Below are 22,896 nucleotides of genomic sequence, written 5' to 3' on the forward strand. Positions count from 1 at the left end.
ACACAAAAATCAAAGGAAAACTTAAGATAACAGGCTACATTACTCATGGGCATAAAACTTCATACTCAGTTTTCTCATGAGAATGTCGCTTAGTTTGCCTTTCTTTTTAAACGAGATAGGATTGTAGCCAGAAAAGCTGGACAATATTAATGAGGGATACTTCAAAGTTCAATTAGAAAAGGGTTAATACGAATATGTTCATATAATACGAAATGACAGTTAATTTGTACTGGCAATTCTATTCGTATTGCAAAAGAATATTGAGTCAATTTGAGCATGTGCGAAATTTAATGATTGTATTTTAATAGACCTCAAGTAGTCTAACCATTAGTGGAAAATAGTAATATTTTACTTTCTGAATGCATAAAAATTTAAAATCCATCCGTTTGCCGTTAAAATCCTATTGAAGAGGTCATCAAAAATGAGCTTTTTTTTCATAGAACATTGCGCTTCCATTTCTTCTAAAGTTGAGAAAGTTCATTTTATCAAAATATTAACATTTCAATTTTGTCACGAGACCAGAAATATTCTATCAAACAAGAATTTTTAATTGCATCAGCAGCAGTAATATCACCAGCATAAGCATAATCAGCTTGATCGTGATCACAAGTAGGATAATGATCAGCATGAATCTTTTTTCATTATTTTTTAGAAAATTGTTTTATCCTTTGGCAAAGGAGGATGGGGATTTATGAAAGTGAATGACTTAATTTTTTTTTCTTCTTCTCCCACTTTGGATCAAACCCGAGATTAGGTGCACCAGACACGCGCTACAACTAGACCAGTGAGGAGGCCTATAAGCATTACTAGGACCATCGTATGATTTTTTTTTTTTTTTTCACTTTAAACACTTTCGCACTTGCCTTTATCCTAAAACTGAAACCCATTTCATTTAAACTCTTCATGTTACAATATTTACGTCATTTGAAGAAATTTTTGAAGAAAAAAATGATTGGGACAGAAGTTTATTTTTTTATTTCAAATTTTATTATTTTTTTTTTAATACCACATTATTAAAAGAAATTTCTCGTCTGAATATACTATTCCCATTGCACAGTTCCTGGAGTCGGGAAAGTAGCGCTCGAATCGCCCAGCATTATGCTGCAATAGCCTCTAGTACTCCAGATTGAAGTTGTTGGGCTGATACTTGTTTACGGAAAGCTCCCGGCGGGAGCTCAAGTGGTTCGGATTCCACGTTAATCAGTCGGTCCAAGTCTCATATAGCCTTGCTGCTGAACGGAACTTTAAACTCAAAATCAAATTAACTTGTTCACGGAAAGCTATATCTTGCAGCTTGTTAAACAAGTAGAGCCTCAAATTGAGTTTTTTTTTTTTTCGTGCGTTTTCTCTTTTACTTTGTCTCGTTTGGCTTATAGTTAATGCTACAGCTCTGAATGTTTCGTATTGATGTTCGGACCCGGACTCAGGTGACTGCGGAGGGGAAACTGGTAGCGCCCATCCGCACTGATGCCTTGAAAGGGAATACTGGGAGTGCGCCTTATGAAAGTCCAACATAACTCCAACATTCCTCCCCTTAGTCGGTAGGATGGCAGTCTCCTGAATCGATACGTATTAGTCAGTGGTGCAAATGGTCCTGTCTCACTTAAATTGTTCCTCTTGCTTTTGTGCCATGACTCAGCTTACTGATATAAGGTGATCCAGAGACGCTGATTGCTTCAGAGAGATCTAGAACTGTCACGAGGAAGATTTAGGTATTTCATCAATATGGCTACGTATCATAATTTACCCTCCTTAGGAAATGAACATATCGAGGAACAGACCGTATAGTTTAATCTCCAGTATTTAATAATCAAAGATAGATCCCATGATACTTTAGGTAAATGTTATCTTTGTTATCCATAAACAGTTCTTGCATGTTGCCACGGGTACATTTCCCCCTGGTCATATTAAGAAATTACACAAAATACTTTGTGTATAATGTAACAGACAATAAGTTTAAATTGTATATTATGTCGCTGGGACCTGTCCCTGTCTCGGTCAAGGCCTACCATCAACTTAACACTACTCGAAGCGTTATTACTTGCTTTGATCTCCAAAATACTAGCGAAAAGTAATTACACGCTGTTTGTAAAGCTTCTTTTAATTGATGTTAAACAAATTCAGAGAACACAATAGCTTTCTTATGCCTAACTCTTCCTATTTTCTTACCTTTGGGGTTCCTGAGCTTCCATGTGAAAGACCAATTGATTACTGACCAGAAGCGGATTCCCAATGAATTGGGCCACATTTTGCTGAAGTTTCAAACTCCGTTAATTATTCGTCTGACTTTCAAGTTAAAACACGAGTGGAATATATACTTTTAGATTTTGCGTCAACAAATACAGAAGATTACAACTTGCCTTCTACTGCAACTGAACTTACCATTGTTCTCACCAACACTTTAAAAAAAAAAAAAAAAAAAAAAAAAAAAAAAAAAAAACTGCACCTAACCTGATCTCATAAATTGCCCTATACTTCGCAATCTTCTTGCTACTGCTAAACATCTTTTGGACCTCTACAATCGCATCAGGATTGAAGGAACCTTATCTGCTATCTAGCGTAAAACTTAATTCTTCCTATTCTGAAACGTGGGAAATCCTTTACGTCCAGCTTCATTTACAGGCCCATTGCCTTAACCAGTTGCTTCTGCAAGTTGTCTAAGAAAGTGACCAATGCATGCTTAGTGTGGTATCTGGAAAATCTCATTGCTTTCCAATCTTCAATGTGGTTTGCGGAACTTCTGTTCCACTAGAGATCTTGTTAATCCTGAGAGTGCAATTCAGACTGCTTTTCACCATGCCAACATATGATCGCAATCTACTTTGATCTTCTGAAGGCTCATAACACCACTTGGCGTTATGAAATTTTACACCAGCTACTTGTTTGAAGAGTCGAAGGCCGTACACTTTCTTGAAGATCGATACGTTTGAGTGCGATAAGGATTCATACTCTCCAACTGCTGCTTGCCAAGAAAATAGTGTTCCACAAGCCAGTATCTTAAGTATAGGACTCTTTGTGGTGGTGATAAATGGTGCTACGACGCAGATACTAGCTCCAATCATGGAATATCATATGCGGACCACCTGTCAATTTATTGCCTCTTCTAGGATCTGTGTTACTGAAAGACAATCACAACTCGCTCTGAACACTTTAACGTTGATCAATAACCACCGAATTTACTTTCTCCATTGACAAGACTGATTACACTTTTGTTGCTTATGTAATTTCGCATATCATCCAGACCTTTATCTAGGTCATAGACGCTCGTCTTTTGTTGACAATCAATTTCTTGGCCTCCAGTTCGATCACACAGTCTTGGGCAGTCAATCTAAGAGAGCTGAAACATCGCTGTCAGAGAGCATTAAATCTGTGTTGTCCCATATTTGTTATGGTGATAACATTGTTCCTCTACGACTGTATTGTATCCTCATCCGCTCAGTTGGATTATGGATGCATTGTTTATGAATCAGTCAAACTTAATGCCAACTGAGTCCATCCTAGCATACATTTAGCAGCTGGTGTATTCCGTGCCAGTTTTATTCACAACTTGTATGCATCAATTTGGGCTCCGAATAACTACGGGTGGGAGGGTTTTAACCCGAGGCAGTTGCAAGTGCACAGACTATAATGCAAGATTTTTCACAGTATATACCGTTCCCATCACTTCTCCAATAGCAGTATTACAAGACTCTGCCGCTGGCCCGGATATCTATAATTGTAGTTGGTATTGGTATACAGGAAATAATCTAACATGAATCTTAATGCAGGAACTTCTCCGAACGTCTAATCCCCATATAATCATTAACAATTTATCTTTTATGAACATTACTATAAACATTTAATTCCTTTCAAGAAAATATTTTAGTTGTGTTCTTAGAAGTCACAAGTTTTCTTTTATTTCAGGTGCTAGAAGGCACAACCATGGCCAAGGCTCCTTAATTGCTGTTCCTATGTTGTCAGAGGGACGTGAACCATTGCCTGGCTGGAATGCACTTCTGAAGTCAGCTGAAGAGGATTCAATCAAAGTGGATGTAAGTTTTTGTACAGATTTAACCTTCTTTTTGTGCAGTTGCAACTCTTCCTGCATGCTGAAAGGTACAGTAAAAATTAGGGATGGGTACAAGAGAGTTTTCTTTAAAACTCGATTCGAAAAATTTCCTCCAACTCTACTCTAATTCGGGTCGAGTTTCGAGCCGTCAAGCCAAATAGTCAAATCTTGTGTATTTTAAGTACTCTTGAAATGTCTACATAAACAATATAATTATCAATACTACTACTACTACAAATTAATAATAATAATAATAATAATAATAATAATAATAATAATAATAATAATAATAATATAAGTTTGTTGGAAGCAAATATCATCACAGCCACAAGTGCCCCCCCCCCAAAAAAAAAACTTTTACAGGCATAGGGCGCAAGCAAATAGAATTAACAACATACAACTGATCATACAAAAATAAGTGAAATGGATAAAATATTAGTTCAGAAAAATAACATAAAAACATGCAGTATGTTACAAACTTGGAAATACAAAAACAATAATAAAAAAAAGCATAATTAACAAGCATATTGAAAAGGTATACCATATAGAATAAGTATACAGTATAGAGATGCAAGGGCTCGGAAAAAAACCGGCTTTTTTGAAAAAAAAAAACTGTTTTTTCTGCTTCGCTTTTTTGCTTGGGAAATTTTGGGCTTTTTTGAAAATTCTGCTTTAAATTGACAAACCAGATTTTGTTTCGCTTTTCTACAACACAGTCATTTAATTAGTGGTTGATGCCGATAATATAAAACCTCGAAAATAAACCATGAATTTCGAAAAGATATTTCAAACAGTTTTACTTCTCAACATATTTACATTATGAATTCCAAAGGATTAACCAATGTATATAAGATTTTTTTAACCTCCTACATACAAAAGTAAACAGGGTTGGCAAGAACCATGGTTGTTTTTGAAAATGCCAAAAACCCGTTTTTGGGGGGGAGTTTAAACTAGGCTTTTTTGGTTTAAACCAGGTTTTTTGGGGTTTAGATATTTTGCTTTATGTATTTATATTACATATTGACAGAAATAAGTTTGTTTCGCCTTGGTGTTATTATGCAACAACGGGGTTATGCTGGAAGAAGTCACATAAGCTTAAAGAAGTCCGGTCAGTAAATTTCTTAAATTGAGAAACTCCCGCCCTAGCCATCGGGAAAATCCCGTTATTACTCTAAATGTAAAACAATAACGGAAAAATCCTGTTATTGCTTTGCATGTAAAATTTAAAGGTCAACGTATCATAATCAGTACGCTAAAACTGAAGTATTAAATTACAAATTTAGTACGTACATATCATTGAAAATACAATCCAAGCTAATGTTGGAAGCTACGTAGGCAATCGATAATTTTTGTCTATATCAGTATATTCAGTGGTGCCCACCCCCCCTCATGTCCATGACGTACTCCCCCTCAATTGTCTATCCGTAGGTGTTTTTCCATGAAAAAAAAATTTCGATTAATTTTTACACCCCCTCAAACATATTTATATAGATTTTTAACCTCCAAATATTTCAATGACGCAGTTTGCGTCATAGCCCCCCCTTGTGGGCACCCCTGGTATATTTAAGCAACCTTGGCTTCTTTATAAAACAGGCATTCAGGCATGCAGAAATATACAATTTAGTTTCGTTTCGTATGTTCAGGCTTAACATCCTTACGTAATACCGAGGTTATCAAGGAGAAGACTTTCGCTTAAAGCTACATCCCAACCGCTACTTTGTTTACGCATGAAAGAAGGGTTGTGGTTCGACCGAGAATTGAACATAGGACACCTTGATTAAAAGGTGAAAAGGAAATAAAACTAATGCAGATTGTTTAATGTATGAAAACGTCACCATAAAATTCACACAATTTGCATTTTTCGTTCTTTTTATTTTATTATTATTATTATTATTATTATTATTATTATTATTATTATTATTATTATTATTATTGCTGTCTATCTGGTGCTGCATAACTCAGGAATTGAAAATTTGTTAGTTACCATGTTCTTGGCTTACACCCTTCATATCATTATGGAACTCTCCCCACCCCACCAACACCAAAAAGAAAAGAAAAGAAAAAAAGGGGGCTACGGAATATATTTAAGATAAATGCAACTGCACATCAAACATGACTGAGTGGAGCTTTTGCGCTTCTATCGAGAAGTCCGGAATTCAACTCAGCATTCGACCATTCTGACAAAACTTTTCTTCATTCCATCTATGAAGTAGAAATAGTGCGTGTACTGTGAGTTGGCCGACTTCATTTCTTATTGTTTTTAAATCGTTATTATTACTAATTACCAGCAGTGACGGTTTTGCGAAGGTTAGAGGGATGGTCTTTCGAACTGAAGCCTGTTCCCCAAAATTACGGGATGTCTAAAACAAAGGAAATATCTATTAGTTATGCCTTTACTCATAAACTTTAAGCTGCCGTCAAATAAAAATTACGAATGTTTAGAAAAACTAAACGTTAGTAAGAAAAAAACCTTCCAAAAATACTTTTCTAAATCCGCCACTGATTCTCAGTATAAAATGTTCTTCAAGGTTGTATCCGGAAGATTATCACTAAATATATAAACGAAACAAAATACAGTATTAGTTATGCCTGTACTCATAAACTTCAAGCTCCTCCCAAATAAAATTAGGACATTTTAGAAAATGAAACAATCGGAGAAACCCGTCCCAAAGTACTTTTCTAAATCCGCTACTGATTATTTGTATAAATTAGTATTCAAGGTTGTATCCGGAAAATTATTGCTAAATTGTTGCACAGCTACAGTATAACAGAAATGTGGAAGTACGGTTAGACGGATATATTGAAAAACGTACGCTTTGACGGATATATAGAAAAACGTAAGTTTAACTTTTGCGCTAGAAGCTAGAGTACTAAGCTCTTAGAAATGAAACACAGACGACAAACTGAAATGATCCCAAGAAGAAAAAAATGTTGATAACTGAAAAGTTAAAAATAAAGTTAAATAGCCTCTAAAACTGCCCTCAAATACTACATTCTTCATGTTAGCTTTAATTCGTAAAACATGTGCTCCATCCACCTTGGTGGTGAATTTTAGAGAAAAATATGGCATTTAGGTCATGGAATTCTTATCTAACTATAGAATATACTATAAGAAAGCTATTTAGATAGAAAAATCATGAAAATGAAAAAAGCCAAAATTTCCAAAATTCTCGTTTTTTCCCCAAAAAAGCCGGCTTTTTATGTGAAAAAAACCATCGATTCAAAAAAGCCGGCTTTTTTGCATCTCTAATACAGTATAAAATACAAAAATAATTATTATTTACCATATAGTTGTAACAGTTTATAAAATATTAAAAGAAAAATAATTCAGAAAAACACTATGTAGCTGCTATTACAAATTGAAAATAAATATTTCTAAGTTAAACCCATAAAGTAAAATACACCAGGCTCGCAACTAGACACAGAAGTTTGGGGGTGCCATGGATAAGATATGGGGGCCAAGTCATTAAAAATTCTCTTACAAATATCTAAATTATGATTTTTGTATTAATAGTAGTACCGTATTTTGTATTGAGGTCTGGAGGGGCCATGAAAAGTTTAGGGGGGCTGGCTCCCTGGCCCCCTCTAGTTGCGGGCCTGAAATGCACTGATTCATAAGGCTAGTAATAATGACGAAAATAAAATAAGCATTTAAAAAAATGAAGATTTCATATGACACAAATAAAAAATCCATGCCAAACATAAAAAAAAAAGTGCAGTATCCGTAGTAAAGAAGAAATTAAGCATAGAAGAAAAGATGATAGAAAAACAAAAGACTAGAGAATAAAAATCTAACAAAACATAAAATGATCTTTCAAATGGCACCTTGCAAACTTTACAAAAATGACCTCCAGAAATACAATAAAAATAAGAAACAAACATGTGTATCTGTTCAGAATTAAAAAGGTTCTTACAATTTGATTTTTTTTTTTAAAAAATACAAAATATAAAACAAATACACTAAATCCATACAGTATTTAGTGAAAACTGAGACAGTTCATACTTTATTAAAAAATTAAAAAATAATTCACGCACCTTTTTGAAACTCTTATGAAACAAATCAAGAACCGGATAAAAGTTATTAGCTGTTTCCATACTTTTATATATTGAAAACTTAATTAGGTATTTACTAATAAACGGAACAATTTCCTAATGTTTCTGTGAGGAATCTTTAAAGAGAAAAAGTTCTTCAGAACAAAATCTCAATGCAGAATTCATGAAAAAATTAGGTGTTGGTTAAAAAAATTTGCAGGTGTTAATATTAGTAAAGTTTCGACATAACCATTTGAGCATTGTTAAATTCCTCCTAGCTTTGGAGATTACAACCTGAAGATTTTTCTGAAAAAGCAATTTTTCATCTAATATTACTCCTAAATCTCTAACACGCTTAACGAATTGGATATGTTCATTTCCTATCTTGTATTTGTAGATGGGTTAACTTTCCTCAAATGTTATTCCTTGTGTTTTATTAAAGTTCAGGGGGTAGGGAATTATCTTCGGATCATTTCACTGAGATCTTTTTTTTTTTTTTTTCGCAAAGTATCTTTATTTTATTTGGACTTAATTTGACTGAAAATTTTAATATCAGTATATAACAGATATTTACAAGTTAAATCAACACAAATGTCATTAATATACAGCAAAAACAATAGAGGACCAAGATTAAAACCCAGGGGTACCCCGGAGGTATTACTATGAATAGCAGACAGTTTCCCTTTATATTTTACCACAAATTTCCTTTAATTTAAATATGAAGTCAACCAATCAATAACACAGACAAGTTATATCTTTTCAATTTACCAATAAGTGATGTGATAATTTATCAAATGCCTTAGCAAAGTCCAAGTAAATAGCGCCAACTTGACCACCAGCCCAAATAACTGGAAGCGTATAATGCATAAGACCTGCTAAATTAGTTATTACAGATTTACCAGCCATAAATCCATGTTGGTTTATAGTAATTTCATTCTTTACTTTATTATAAACATATTTATAGATTATTTTCTCAGATTTTCGGAATTACCTTCATGATATGCGAATCCTCGGAAGTGATATACAAATCCTCGGAAATTATCACATCAAAATGGGGAGAACACAGATGAATCTTTAAGACTGACGGCTGGAAGTCATCACCGCTTTCGACAACACAATCATACATTGCTGTTTCTAATCCAAATATTTGTGAATATGAATATGAGTGGCCCTTACAGTTGAGCAGTTATTCTGTTCTGCTTCTGAGATATGACTGTTATACCCAGGAGCATCTGTTTTGACATTAACCATTGTATACCTGAAGCTGTTGAACAAACAGTTAAAAATTTGGCGACACGGGTTTTCCGAAGATTTTGGCCTGTATTACTTGCATCTAAAAGGATAGATTAAACTAAAAAAATGTGGTAAGTCTAAGCTCTTGGCATGTAGCAATTTTGCCGTGGGCAGCCACAAAAGATCTGACGTTTGTCGATGGTGATTAATAAAAGCTCACAGTAACAATAAACCTGCATGAGAAACTAAGACATACCTGTAGACTGCGCCTTCAATGAATTTATCTTTAGGTATGTTTCTTCCATGAACAATTTCAGCTCGACGATCTGGTGCCAATTGTGGTACCTCATTTCGGCTGCTATTAAATCCACTTCTTGAATAAGTAACAGTAGTGATTCGTGTTCCTATCGAATAGGTGTTCCTTTAATGACACGTTTAGCTATTCTAGTAGCACATGTCACTAGTTTCCCATGAAATACCCTTTCCCTTTTTTCGTGATCCCCATTTTAGTTCTGTTTCTGGCCAAATACACACTACTCCTTGTTAAACAGGATGTCTGCTACATACTGCAGTGTAGCAGTACGCTCCAAATATGGTGAATTATTCACTAAGATTGTACAATTTTCCGTCACATATGATTCAGCAGACTGACTTAGCAATCGTGGTAATTTTGTGAAATTTTGGTAGTTTCAGCGATGGACCGTGTTTGTGTCTTATTCTGTAGGAATTTTAATGCAAATTGATGTTAAACGGTGTAGTTTTGCATTGTCAGTCTCTTACCGCAGTACTTTGACCTGAAAGTTATTATGGAAGGGTTTTTTTTTTTTTTTTTTTTTTTATGAAATTTGTCGTCCTCGTGTTTCGTTTCATGCATAGTGGATTACACAGAATTTTCGATTTTTCACAACAGTAATCCCTTTTCTTGTTGCAATTGTCTCTGTCTAGCTTCTTTTTGTTTGGCATTCTTCTCCAGAAGAACTGAACACGTGGATTTCAGAGCGAATGTGCTACTATTATAAACTTACAGGCACGAACATAAAGAATATAACAAATTGTTTAGTATTACGGCAATTAAAAAAAACTACATATTACATACTATATTAAGTGCGATTATCTGTGTGCATATGTATTAAGAATACATGTTCTACGCAATAACTTCGAGAATTGTTTGATAACTTCACATACCAGCAGACATATTTGGAGGTGTATTCATTGTAAAATACCAAAACAAATATTTTCAAAGGAACATAATGAACCCGCACAACAGTAAAATTATTGCTTTGAAATATTCTATTATACCATGGACTAGCAAACGATAAAACCTTCCTGGGAGATTTCTCGGTACTGGGAATCTCTCAGGATATAACGAATGAGAAAATAAACTAGAATAATTTGTATCACTTGTTTTCTATAGAAAAATAAAACGGAACATTGACACAGTCACACTCGTACTTCCATTAAAATCAATTAGTATGAACCCTGTGAAGAATATAAAATACATATTTCTCTGCTATTTGATGCATCAAGACGAAAGTTTCAGTTTAAGTTGAATATGACAGAACACCTAAATAAATTTTATTATTCACCTAGTTTGCAGTGTTGCCACGTAATAACTAAAAGAATCGCGAGAAGGAACTTTTTAAGGGAAATTTTCTTAAATATCCTTCAATTAGTTTTCCTTTGTACGTAGAAAGTCTCACTTCTTACGTAAACTGAAAGCCCTACACTCTTATCGATTGAGGTATAACTTGTTCCAGTGTTGTACTAACGGTCTGATCTACGGTCATTTAAAGAGATCCCATCGATGTCTGTAAATACACACGGATGCTAAAGGGTTAAGGGCCCCAGAACCCAGGTGTTGCACTTATATGTTGACCAACAACTATTTTTTGATTCTAAGGACTCTAAGGAACATTTCTAATATAGTGGCAAAAGTTCCTTAGGGGGGAGTTATCACCTCCTTGGCCCTTGGTCTATTAAGAAAAATGCTGAAGATACAGCTGTATATTCATTTAGTTTCCTAACGTCTTCCGTTGTTCTAAGCAATATGAATGTTAAGAGTAAATGTATTTCATGTTACTACCGAAATATAAGAGGATTAAGTACTAAATTAAGTGAATTGTACAAAAGTGTTCTAGCTGCTAATTTTGATATAATTATTACTGAGACTTGGTTAAAGCTAACTGTATATGATAATAAAATTTTAGATAATAGGTATAGTATATTTAGACAGGATAGAAATTTTGTAAAATATATATATATATATATATATATATATATATATATATATATATATATATATATATATATATATATATATATATATATATATATATATATATATATATATATATATATATATATATATATATAAAATATAGTAATAAGAAATTTCCTGAGAATTGCTCCATACCCCTACAGATACGCTTTTCTTACTCCTAAATTATTTCTACCATTCTTCAAAATAAGTTGATAATGTATAGTGCACAGCAACACTTCACATTACAATTTCCAAATGTATTAATAATTAATTCTCACAATTCATCAGATGGATCCAGCTGTACAGTGTCGCAAAAATAACGACAAATTTCATTCATACCGCTGGATCCATCTGATGACTAGAAAAAAGGCCTATAATAAAATTTGCGAGAATGTCCCATTCCACCATCACATGCATCAATTTACGACTAAATAATATGAATATTTACTTTCATTTATCTGAAACTCCTCACGTTAAATGTTTGGTATCAATTTTTAAGATTTTTCCAAATATACATTGTGATAAAAACAATTATGGAAAGAAATGACCCCTCACCCCCAGGACGCCACTACTTACATCTGAGTCAGATATGTTTGCTTGTTATTCAAAGCACTTTCAACTACAATTCGAGGAGAAGGGTAAACTACATTCTTCCTTTAAAAAAAAAATCAAAAAAGTAAAAAGAGCCATATATTATACCTTTCCGGCCGGACGGTACTTCTAAGTTGGCTCTCTCGCACACAACAAAGGATTCCAAAACTTAATAATGAATACATGACTACCAAGCGTGTAGATAAAAATAAAAAATATCCAAGCACCTAACTTTATTAGTTAGCGGATCTCTCAAACACTGGATAGTGGAAACAGCGACTCAGCCTTTTTGCCTATCTGAAACAAAATAGCTTTAGCGGGAAATATCTTTCTTCATCATGGTGTCAGCTATTAGTAGTAGATTTGCAAAACAGAAAACTGTTCCCAGGGAGTACCGTTCGAACACAACGTACGAGTCCTTTCCCATAATGATTTCTTTCCGGTGGTACTTTAAAGTACCGTTAGTAAATAAAGGGTTCAGGTAGTTACACATGTGGTTTTATTTTAAATTCAATATTTTGTAATTTTAGAAATATTTATGAAACCAAAAACCCATACTTTTTTTTTCCTCCTCGAGTATCTAGTTTAACAGAACAAAGTGCGCTTTGCATCAGAAGAATATCGAGTAACACATGAGCAGATGAGAATTTATGTAGGTGAGTGGAACTATAATTACTCAGTTCCGAACTCTGTGATCAAACTACTTCTAGTTCGTTTCATGATAGATTCTTAAGTTTTTAGTTTCCAATATTTTGAATCATCCATACGGAAAACTGGCAGAAGACTTGTTGCTCCCCTTTCTTACGTTAGGTAAATGGGTTATAATATAGAACATTCAAACCAGACTCTATTAGTACTTTTATTTTTCAGATCACACCGGCCCCAGACGCTATTGTTGGACAATGGGAATTGGAAATGGATACTAAATGCACGGAAGGAAGCGCTCTTTCCTATCAGCATCCAAATCCCTTCTATGTATTGTTTAACGCTTGGTGTAAAGGTAAGTTTTTAAGTTTCTAATTATTACTTTTGGTTAGTATAAAGCTAGTCCTTACCCAGATGTTTACTGCATATACAAAAAAACATCTAGGAATATTCTGTAGCATTTTCGGCTGAACCGAGGTTTGACTCCAGTATATGGACCACCAGCTCCACTTGGTATATGGACCATCAGCTCGATATTCTCAACAAAAAACTAATTGTAACTAAATTTCACGTTGGACATTCACATGTAACACATGAATTTCTACTCCATGGCGAAGACTCGTCATTGTGTGCATTCTGTGGAGGTAGACAAATATTTAACATATGCTTGTAAATTTTTCTAATAATGCTAGACTTCGAAGTCACTTTTCCCTACCAGCAGGTTTGCCAACACTGATCGGAGGTTACCACCGAACTATTTCTAAAGTTTTAATTCGTTACCTCAATGTCTTACCCGCATTGTCCTTGTCTTGGTATTTATACTTGACCTATTTCTTGCTTCCTCCTATGTGATTGTTCTGTCTGTCACTTAACATTTTTGTTTCAAGTTCAATCGGCACTTTCCACAAATAATACCTATACTAACTTGGGCATTGACGAGTGCAAAAAGACTTCTGCAGCATCTCATTCATTCCAATCTCTTGGGCCGCGGTGGCTCAGTGGTAGAGCGTTCACCTCTGGTGCATGGGGTCTTTGGTTCGATATCAACTCGCGCCAAGTAAACTTCGTGGTGGAAAAAATGTGTGCATGGGTTTTCATGCGGTTCTCTAGTTTCTTCCCACTTTCTTCATTTCACCATTTTATCCAGTTCTCATCAGTCTCCTTTAGCCCAGCCAGTATAATCGTGGAACGTAAAACTTAATTTCATTTCATTTTACTCCAACCTCGTATTCAAGCAAGTAAATACTGCCTGCTATGGATTTTTTTTTTTTAGTTTAACATCCAATGATTGTTCTTTAGGCTAAGAGAGATGAATGATTAGGGCAAGTGAATGGAGTAACTAGTGGAATTGAGAATGTGCGAGGAAAAGGGAGAACTCTCAGAAATACCCAAGGACACGATGTTGTCATCTACTAACTTACTTGGCACTTTGGCAGAGGATCAAAGTACAGTAGATACTCTACACACCAAAGATATGAGATCTACCACTGTGTCACTTTCTCGTCGCCTTTTATGAAACTATTTTAGTTTTTAAACCACCATACTTACTATGAATAGATGTTACTCATCCTTGTCTATTGTGAGTCATTTATCTTGAAAAACCTTTGTAACTTTTAAATAAATAATTATAAAATTCGATGAAATTCTGTGAAAATGTCTGCAGAGAAAATACCACAAGACATACTTCGCAATACCACAAGATTGTTGCCAACTAAAGTTATTTTTATGGCAATACGCAAGGTTATTACTTATTTCAAATTTACATACTAACAACTCCAAATTTATTATTTAGTGGTTAAAGCCAAGGACACTATAGTATCATAAACATCCGTAAACATCCAAATTTTTAAAGGCCTCTAAAACAACACAAGAAAGAAGAACGTGTCGACGCATATCGGAAGTACCTTAGTATCTAAAACTACGACAAGTTTGACATGTGTATTTCTAATAAATAAAATATTTATTAAGTGAATTAGAAATTTTAACTTCTAAAGTTTTATTTCGAAAATGTGCTTTTTATTAAACGTAAAGATTACTATGCCATTTACAAGAACCTAATATCTCAATCCGTTTCGAAGATGAGAAATATTGAGATTGTTATATAGCTTAAAATTACATAATTGTGGGGAAATTGTTTTAAAATATTTGTTTTTATCTGCTTCTGTAACATTACAGCAATAGTTTTTGGTATTCGGTATTCAATTAAAACAGGTTCTCGCAGTCTCATAACTTCTAGCAATGTTGCAAACTTTATCAATTTTCATTAATCTCCAGAATGGGTTGAGATTCAAATTGCTGTAAATGGCATTATGATCTTTAAATGTGTTGAAAACTACGTACGTGAATTGATATAATACTTATTCAAATGTAGGAATCCAATTTTGTATTTTTTCTTAGTGTTAATTTCCTTTATAATGTCATAATTTTGCAAATTTCGTGTATTAATAAATTTTTTCCAAGTTTTGGTTTACAGCAGTTATTCATGCGGTGATTTGACCAGCTTATGTGGGCCTAATAATCAATTTAAACTCATTGAAATGCATATGTTTAGGAAAATTCTTCTCAGTTCATCTAAAGTTTTCATTTTAATATTCTAAATATTCAGTTTCTTGAATTGGAATAAACAATTTCAATCATTCAACCAGTAAATCCGATGACTATTAAATAGGATTACATATTCCTAGTCTTCTATTTTTGTTTACATTTCCATATGTTTTAATGTTATCATAAACATGTGAAACCCTAATCTTGAGGAACGTCTGGGGTTGAAATTATAGTAGTGCAAATGTACCGCAATTGTATTTAATTTTCATTCCTGAAGACATTTAGCAATTTTGGTAATTTTAGCGGAAATAAGCTGTCACATCTGAAATATAATTAATAAAGCTCAAAAAGAAATATTAAACTGAATGTGTGGAAGAAAATCTATTAAACCAAATAATTTGGGAAATATCTTTAAAATACCTATTTATATCATCTGTGATTCAACATATTTAATCTGGTTTGCTGATTAATAAATCTTGAGCATTACAGAAAAAAAAAACTTAACCCTTATTTTGGCTTCAAAATTAAGTTAGAACTAAGAATAACGTTTTTGCAGTTTTAATATTACACTTCAAATTACTTTCACTACCAGAAGTTGAAATTTTGAAAGCATGGTAAAGACAACGAAAATGTGTTGCTACGTTTTAGTCCTTCCTTCCAAGAGTAAAATAACTGTATTTATATGATCACTTTACAATACTTTACTACATACTTATTTTTTATTATTAGAATGAAAATGTCTTGGTGAACAAAAATGTAATTGTTTTTTTAATTCAATGACTTTAGATTAGTAAAAGTAAAATCTTTTGTTCTGAAGAATACTATTTATTATATATGAAGACCATAGGGGAAAAACGAGGCAAGTCAGTTTTTTTATTATAATTTTACACAATTGCCCTGTTTTCCACTGACTTACCTACTTCTTCGCTTGTAGGCACTCTTTAACAATAAATTTCTTAGTGACTAACCTTCTTACTCTGGGATTTAGTCCATGCAAACTTCACCTTTCAGACTACATTATTCTGCTGTTAACTCATTTTCGATCATTTCTTGACTTACCTCCTTTTTTTCCCCTGTAGTCTTCAATTATATAATCACAGAAAATTGTCAATGGAACAGTGACAAATCAATGGATACTTTTATTTAAAACTATTCTTTGCTGGTGAATACAAAATTAATTTACACAAATATTTAGATCAGATTTCTTCCCCATTTTGATTCTGGTACAGTTGCATGCTGATAATGTGCTGATAATGTGCTGATAATGTTTAATAATAAGGAATGAAATGTGAATTATAGAATACGAATGGTATGTAATTTTCAGTTATGTAGAGGTCAATATTAAAGTTGATGTTATAAAATGAGTAAGATACATACAAAATTATCATACTACCTACAATTGATTGGTATCCTGACATTGTATTGCATGTACAGAAAACGATTTCTTATTTCATGACTTATGCATGTTCAACTTTGTAAGAAAATTTGAAATTTATTTTATTAAAAATTTTAGAATTGAATAACTATTGAAAATAGTTTAGAGAGAGCTATTATGAAAATTGAGATGAATCCAGATCAGCTGTTACTAGATGTTAATTACAGAATATTTTCTTTCCTATTTAAAATGGTCATACATACTTTGTTGTGAATAAAAAATTAATCTAAACAATACACGATTTTCAGTATTTAGCTAGAAAATTCTTCTGTAGTTTGTCTTTTTTAAAATTTACTTCGTAAGAATTCTGCGTATTTACAATTAATATTTTTTAATTAATACAAGGAATAGGGTAGTAGAACACACACATTCTGAATTATAATTTTGACATATTTAAAATAAGTCAAATTACCGTTGCCAAAGAATGACACAGCTATATTATTTTTTTAAAAGTAAAATTTGTTTTAGCATTTGTAGGAAAGACCTAACAGCTGCTAAAATGACTACTCAAGTCAAATAAATTATTAAACTTTTATAATAATAAGCACAACAAGGGTTATACACAAGTACTTCTTTGAAACAGAACATTTTTAAGAAAGTACATTTTTCAATCAATTGTAACTTCATTCCTACTTGGAAATAAATTCTATCAGGGTCATAGTATTCGACCCTAAGCAACTTCCGAACTGCATTAACACGTCAGTCTTGTGTTATTACGGTTGAGAGACCTTCAAAATTCAAATGTTAACGGATGTTCGTAATGATATAGCGTCCTTAGTTTGTAACGGGGAATAAAAACCTTCCCGTTTAACATGTACATTTGAAATACTATGTAATAACCCGAGGTAGTGCAATAAAAATAAATAAATAAACTTGGAGTGACAACACTTAATTTTGTGGTACTGCAAGGTATGTCAGTCCTCGACCGATACTTGTGTTACTCATTAGTAAAAAAAGGTTTCAAGGTAAATAGTCTAACCTGTCTATAATATTTCATTACATCTTTACAACATCTTTCATTTCCAGAGGATCAGGTCTTTATGGAGGGGGAGGAAGAAAGAGAGGAATATGTTATGAATGACAACGGCATTCTCTTCAAAGGAACCTACAGGTCTCCCTCCCAATATTATTGGAGCTTCGACCAATTTCAGAGAGACATCTTGGATTGTTCTCTGTATCTAATTTCGTCTGTCGGCCGCCTTCATTTGAGAGACAGAGGAGATCCTGTGAAGACTGTAAGAGTAGTATCGGCTGCTGTGAGTCCTGTTTTGAATTTTAAAATGTTGAATTTTGAATGTGAAAAAGCTTTAAAGAGAGAAACTTGGTCCACTTCATGAAAAGGAACTAATCTTGTAATACTAATGTTGAATTTCTAAAATAGTTAAGTATGTATTTTAAAAACGTACAATAGTAATTTCATAACTATTGCTCATTCCACCTAAACTGATTACTACCAAAACATTCTCCCCATCACTTTCTGGGCCGGAGTCTGATAAACATAAATGTCAGTATTTCCGTTACCATCATAAATCCATGCACACAGATTATTTAAACACACACAAAGAATTAACTTTCCTAGATAGTTTTAAATAATTACATTGATCTGCAGTATTGAGGTAATTAACTTTTAGTTCAATTTTAATTGAATTTTTGACGTTTTAGTACTCATAAATTGATGCGATCTATAACAGTTTGAAATTCAAAGGATATTGGTACTTAGACTTAATACGATAATTTCACATCAGTAATATTATCCATAAGTAGAAGCTTTGCTTTGTATATACTTAAACACAAACAAACTATTTGCTGAGCAAAACAATATATTCACATAAAAAACTACATGCGTGTTACAGTTTCGCCAACTAACATTTTGGCTTCATCAGACACTATGAGATACATGAGAAACGTGCAGTCTTATATACACACAAGAGCTGAGACATCTTGATTCTGATTGGCTCCTGGCAGCAGCCAATCCCCTTCAAGTATTCTAATTTGTATTTCCCTATACCGAGGCTTCCTATCTGTTGTAAATTACACACACATAAAAAGGACGATTTTAGCACAACTAATCTAAACTAACAAATAATTGACATAAATAATTAAATAATTATATAAATATATGTAAATAAATAAATAAAAAAATAAAAAATAAAAAATACACATAAATAAATATATAAATAATTAAACAGATAAACATACAATTACGCATATGCTTAAAAAGACGACACACACATACAGTATATACACATACACTATAGAACCACATATATATATATATAAATATACCATTACATATATACATATATAAACACACGTATAGATATAACTAATATAGACTAATATATACATAAACACGTGTGAGACAATCTATATATATATATATATATATATATATATATATATATATATATATATATATATATATATATATATATATATATATATATATATATATATATATATATATACATACACACACATACATATACATATATATATACAACAACCATAATAGATTTGTGTATTCCGAATCTTATATTTTAAGCTTTTTTAACAACCTATTCCACTGTTGGTCGATGATCAGTCCTGAGTTCCAGTTCATAGCTTTATTACCCTCCATTTCTATAAACCGTGCCTCCTTCCATTTCCTAACTATGCTTCTTTCTTCCTCGCTTAGAATTTTCACTTCATTCCAATTAACTGAATGTCCCGTGTCCCTTACGTGTTTGTAGACCGCATTTTTGCTCCTTTCTAGCCTAACGTCATCCTTATGTTGTCTTATACGCTCTCTTAGTCTCTTTCCAGTTTCCCCAATATAACACATATCACACTCGCCGCACTGAATTTTATAAATAACTCCTTTTTTCTCCATCATTACCCCTTGTTCTTCTTCTGTCTTCTTCCTTCTTTTTTCCCTTATTACTTGCAGAAGCCTCTTACTCCCTTTTCTGTAAGTTGAGATGCCCCCCATCTTCTTAGTCTATATTAGTTATATCTATACGTGTGTTTATATATGTATATATGTAATGGTATATTTATATATATATATATGTGGTTCTATAGTGTATGTGTATATACTGTATGTGTGTGTCGTCTTTTTAAGCATATGCGTAATTGTATGTTTATCTGTTTAATTATTTATATATTTATTTGTGTATTTTTTATTTTTTATTTTTTTATTTATTTATTTACATATATTTATATAATTATTTAATTATTTATGTCAATTATTTGTTAGTTTAGATTAGTTGTGCTAAAATCGTCCTTTTTATGTGTGTGTAATTTACAACAGATAGGAAGCCTCGGTATAGGGAAATACAAATTAGAATACTTGAAGGGGATTGGCTGCTGCCAGGAGCCAATCAGAATCAAGATGTCTCAGCTCTTGTGTGTATATAAGACTGCACGTTTCTCATGTATCTCATAGTGTCTGATGAAGCCAAAATGTTAGTTGGCGAAACTGTAACACGCATGTAGTTTTTTATGTGAATATATTGTTTTGCTCAGCAAATAGTTTGTGTTTAAGCACATCAGTAAGCAATCCCAATATTATCTATATGGGTAGATTACCAGGACCTAACATTCTAATGGTGAAACCTCAAAGAACTTTTTAAGAAAACTAACACTTTTCCATATTAAACTTGACTGCAAGACAATGCATTCTTATATAAGCATTAAATATTCAATATACTATAAATAAATAGCAAAAGTGCAAAGCCTCGTATCTCCCACTTTTTATGGAATTTTAGATTTTGGTTTTATTCAATTTCCCATATCTGAATCTACTACGTGTGTACAAAAGCTCGTAAACGAAAACCCAATAAAAAAAACGTGAAAAACTTACTTTTTTTAAATCCTCGTATTCCATTTAAGATAATGTAAAAGCAAAACTGTTTTATTGCTCTCCTGAAAAGTTTGGTTTCGATGAGTTAAAAGGTTTTACACTTTCGCTGTTAAAATTTGTACAATTCTGGTTTTATAGGTGTGTGTGTGTGTGTGTCCGCCCGCCCTAATAATGCCTACTAAACAGAAAATTATCCTACATATTAAAGTATAGTATTAATGCTATATCTGTCGATGGCTTTAGACGTTACGGTTAACCAAACATTTCACAATGTGGTAACGTCGTAGATAAATCCGCTACATAGTTGCATAAATTCTAAGATAGATACATTCATATACTGTGATAAATATTGATACTAACTCCATCTATTAGCATACATACAAGTTACGCATATTAAGAGAAATAAACACAGTAACTCGCACAAGTACATAAATACACTAACTCGCTAACGTGTGGAAATAGAAAGTGCATACATACTGTACATACATATTGCTAAAGATAAGACTTGGAGCATATGTAAGTCCTGGCTCTCACTGTTCAAAAATACAATTAGTAATTGCAAAATTTAATGTTTACGCAATAAGATGCAAATTTTGTTATGCAATAAGAAAATACAGTTTATATCAATGTCCAAACTAATTACAAATACAGGGTGATTCGAAGAAACGGAAAATTTTGGAAGTTGGAAACAGTGGGTATTTGGTAACACTGAATAACGTACGCTCACCTGTCAACGACATCCTGCCATTTAGTTATCATGGATGCTTGATGGTGCACAATGTGTTTTTTTCACGATCAAAGCATTTTACAGGAACAATGACAGTGTGGAGGGGGCACATAGAGAATTCCGCAGTCATTTTAGTTTAGGACGCCACGATTGTGTTCCATCAGCACATGTAATTAAAACATGGATACTTAATTTCGAGCAAACTGGTTCGGCAATGAAAAAGAAATCTCCAGACTGTGTGCGAACCATCTGTACACCAAACAATGTCAAAGCTATTCGAGGTACTGTCATAGGTCCGTCAATCTGTCGTCACTCAACATCTTTACAGTTGCAGAGTTCAAGTGTTCAAAGAATATTTAGTACATGCAATTAAAACTTACAATGCCATCTATACAAGCTGCAGATCGTCCAGGAACTGAAACTCAACGATCATGTTATGCGATGACAATTTAATGAACTAATGTTTCAAAAAATAATAGCTCACCTGCATGATGTCATCTTAATAAATAAATAAATAAATAAATAAATAAATAAATAAATAAATAAATTGTACTGTATGTATTCTAAAATGGCGTTATTTTTACTATTAGGGATTTAAAAAATCATGAAATTATTCAATTTTAAAAATTTCCAACTTTTTGAATCAGCCTGTATATCTGTACTCGCTAAAGCTCGCTGGGGGCTCCGCTCCCAGACCCCCGGTCCTGTCTTTGCCATGAGGTGTCAAGTTCTAGAAAACTATTCCTTGAGGAATTCTTCCCTTTACAGCAGACACTGTTACCAACACATACTTCAATTCAACCGGTATTATTCCTTCCATGTAACTTTGAAAAGCAAACACACAATTTATTAGAAAGAACTCTATTACTACTTCTACTCTGGCAATCATGTACATGGCTTATTATGTACACTTTGCGCACATCTATATATGTTAGAGACAATTACAGAATTTATTTTCTGAAACGTAAACAGCGGACACTGTCTTCCAATAGCCTACCTATTAAACCTTGCATTTTCCGATAACACTCACTGTTTACAAATGTGAACTTTTGCAGCCTTTTAAATATTTATTCGTAGCACTTTTTTAATATTATGTTTTGCAGTGTAATTTAGTACAATGTATTATAATAGTGTCGTTGTTGTTAATTGTACATATTACCTACAGGAAAAGTAATTCATATCTGTGATATGAGTGGGAGAATATTTGAGGCTTCCTGTACATTTATTCTTGTATTTACAATGAAGAATACAATTTACTAGGTAATTTACAAATATGAATATTGTTGGAGAATGTTTAATTTTTTTTCATAGCATTTGAGTGAACACTACTTTTGTACTATAATGTATTTGGTCTAGGAATTAATTCGTGCGGTTGGTACGCACACATTGAAGCTATAGTACAAACACAAAATACATAAATACCTTAAGAAAAATATTGTCCATCGCTAGCCACCACTTTCGCCCATCTGTCAGGCAATGTACGGATTCCGTGGCGAAAGAAGTCCTCATCCTTGGAAGCGATCCAGTCAGAGACCCA

The 22,896-nt window shown here is 33.0% G+C and overlaps 1 protein-coding gene across 1 annotated transcript in view; it reads left to right on the forward strand.

Moving 5' to 3' along the window:
• LOC145687639 (annulin-like) overlaps nt 1-22,896 on the forward strand; it is a 73,118-nt gene that overhangs the window by 12,532 nt on the left and 37,690 nt on the right. Inside the window, exons 4-6 of the mRNA XM_081761107.1 lie at nt 3,904-4,031; nt 13,035-13,164; nt 17,815-18,044. Coding sequence (XP_081617233.1) covers nt 3,904-4,031; nt 13,035-13,164; nt 17,815-18,044 — 488 coding nt within the window. The remainder of the gene's footprint in view (nt 1-3,903; nt 4,032-13,034; nt 13,165-17,814; nt 18,045-22,896) is intronic.

The sequence above is a fragment of the Thermobia domestica genome, chromosome 1, assembly GCF_964235325.1.
Source record: "Thermobia domestica chromosome 1, izTheDome1.hap1.1, whole genome shotgun sequence".
Lineage (NCBI taxonomy): Eukaryota > Metazoa > Arthropoda > Insecta > Zygentoma > Lepismatidae > Thermobia > Thermobia domestica.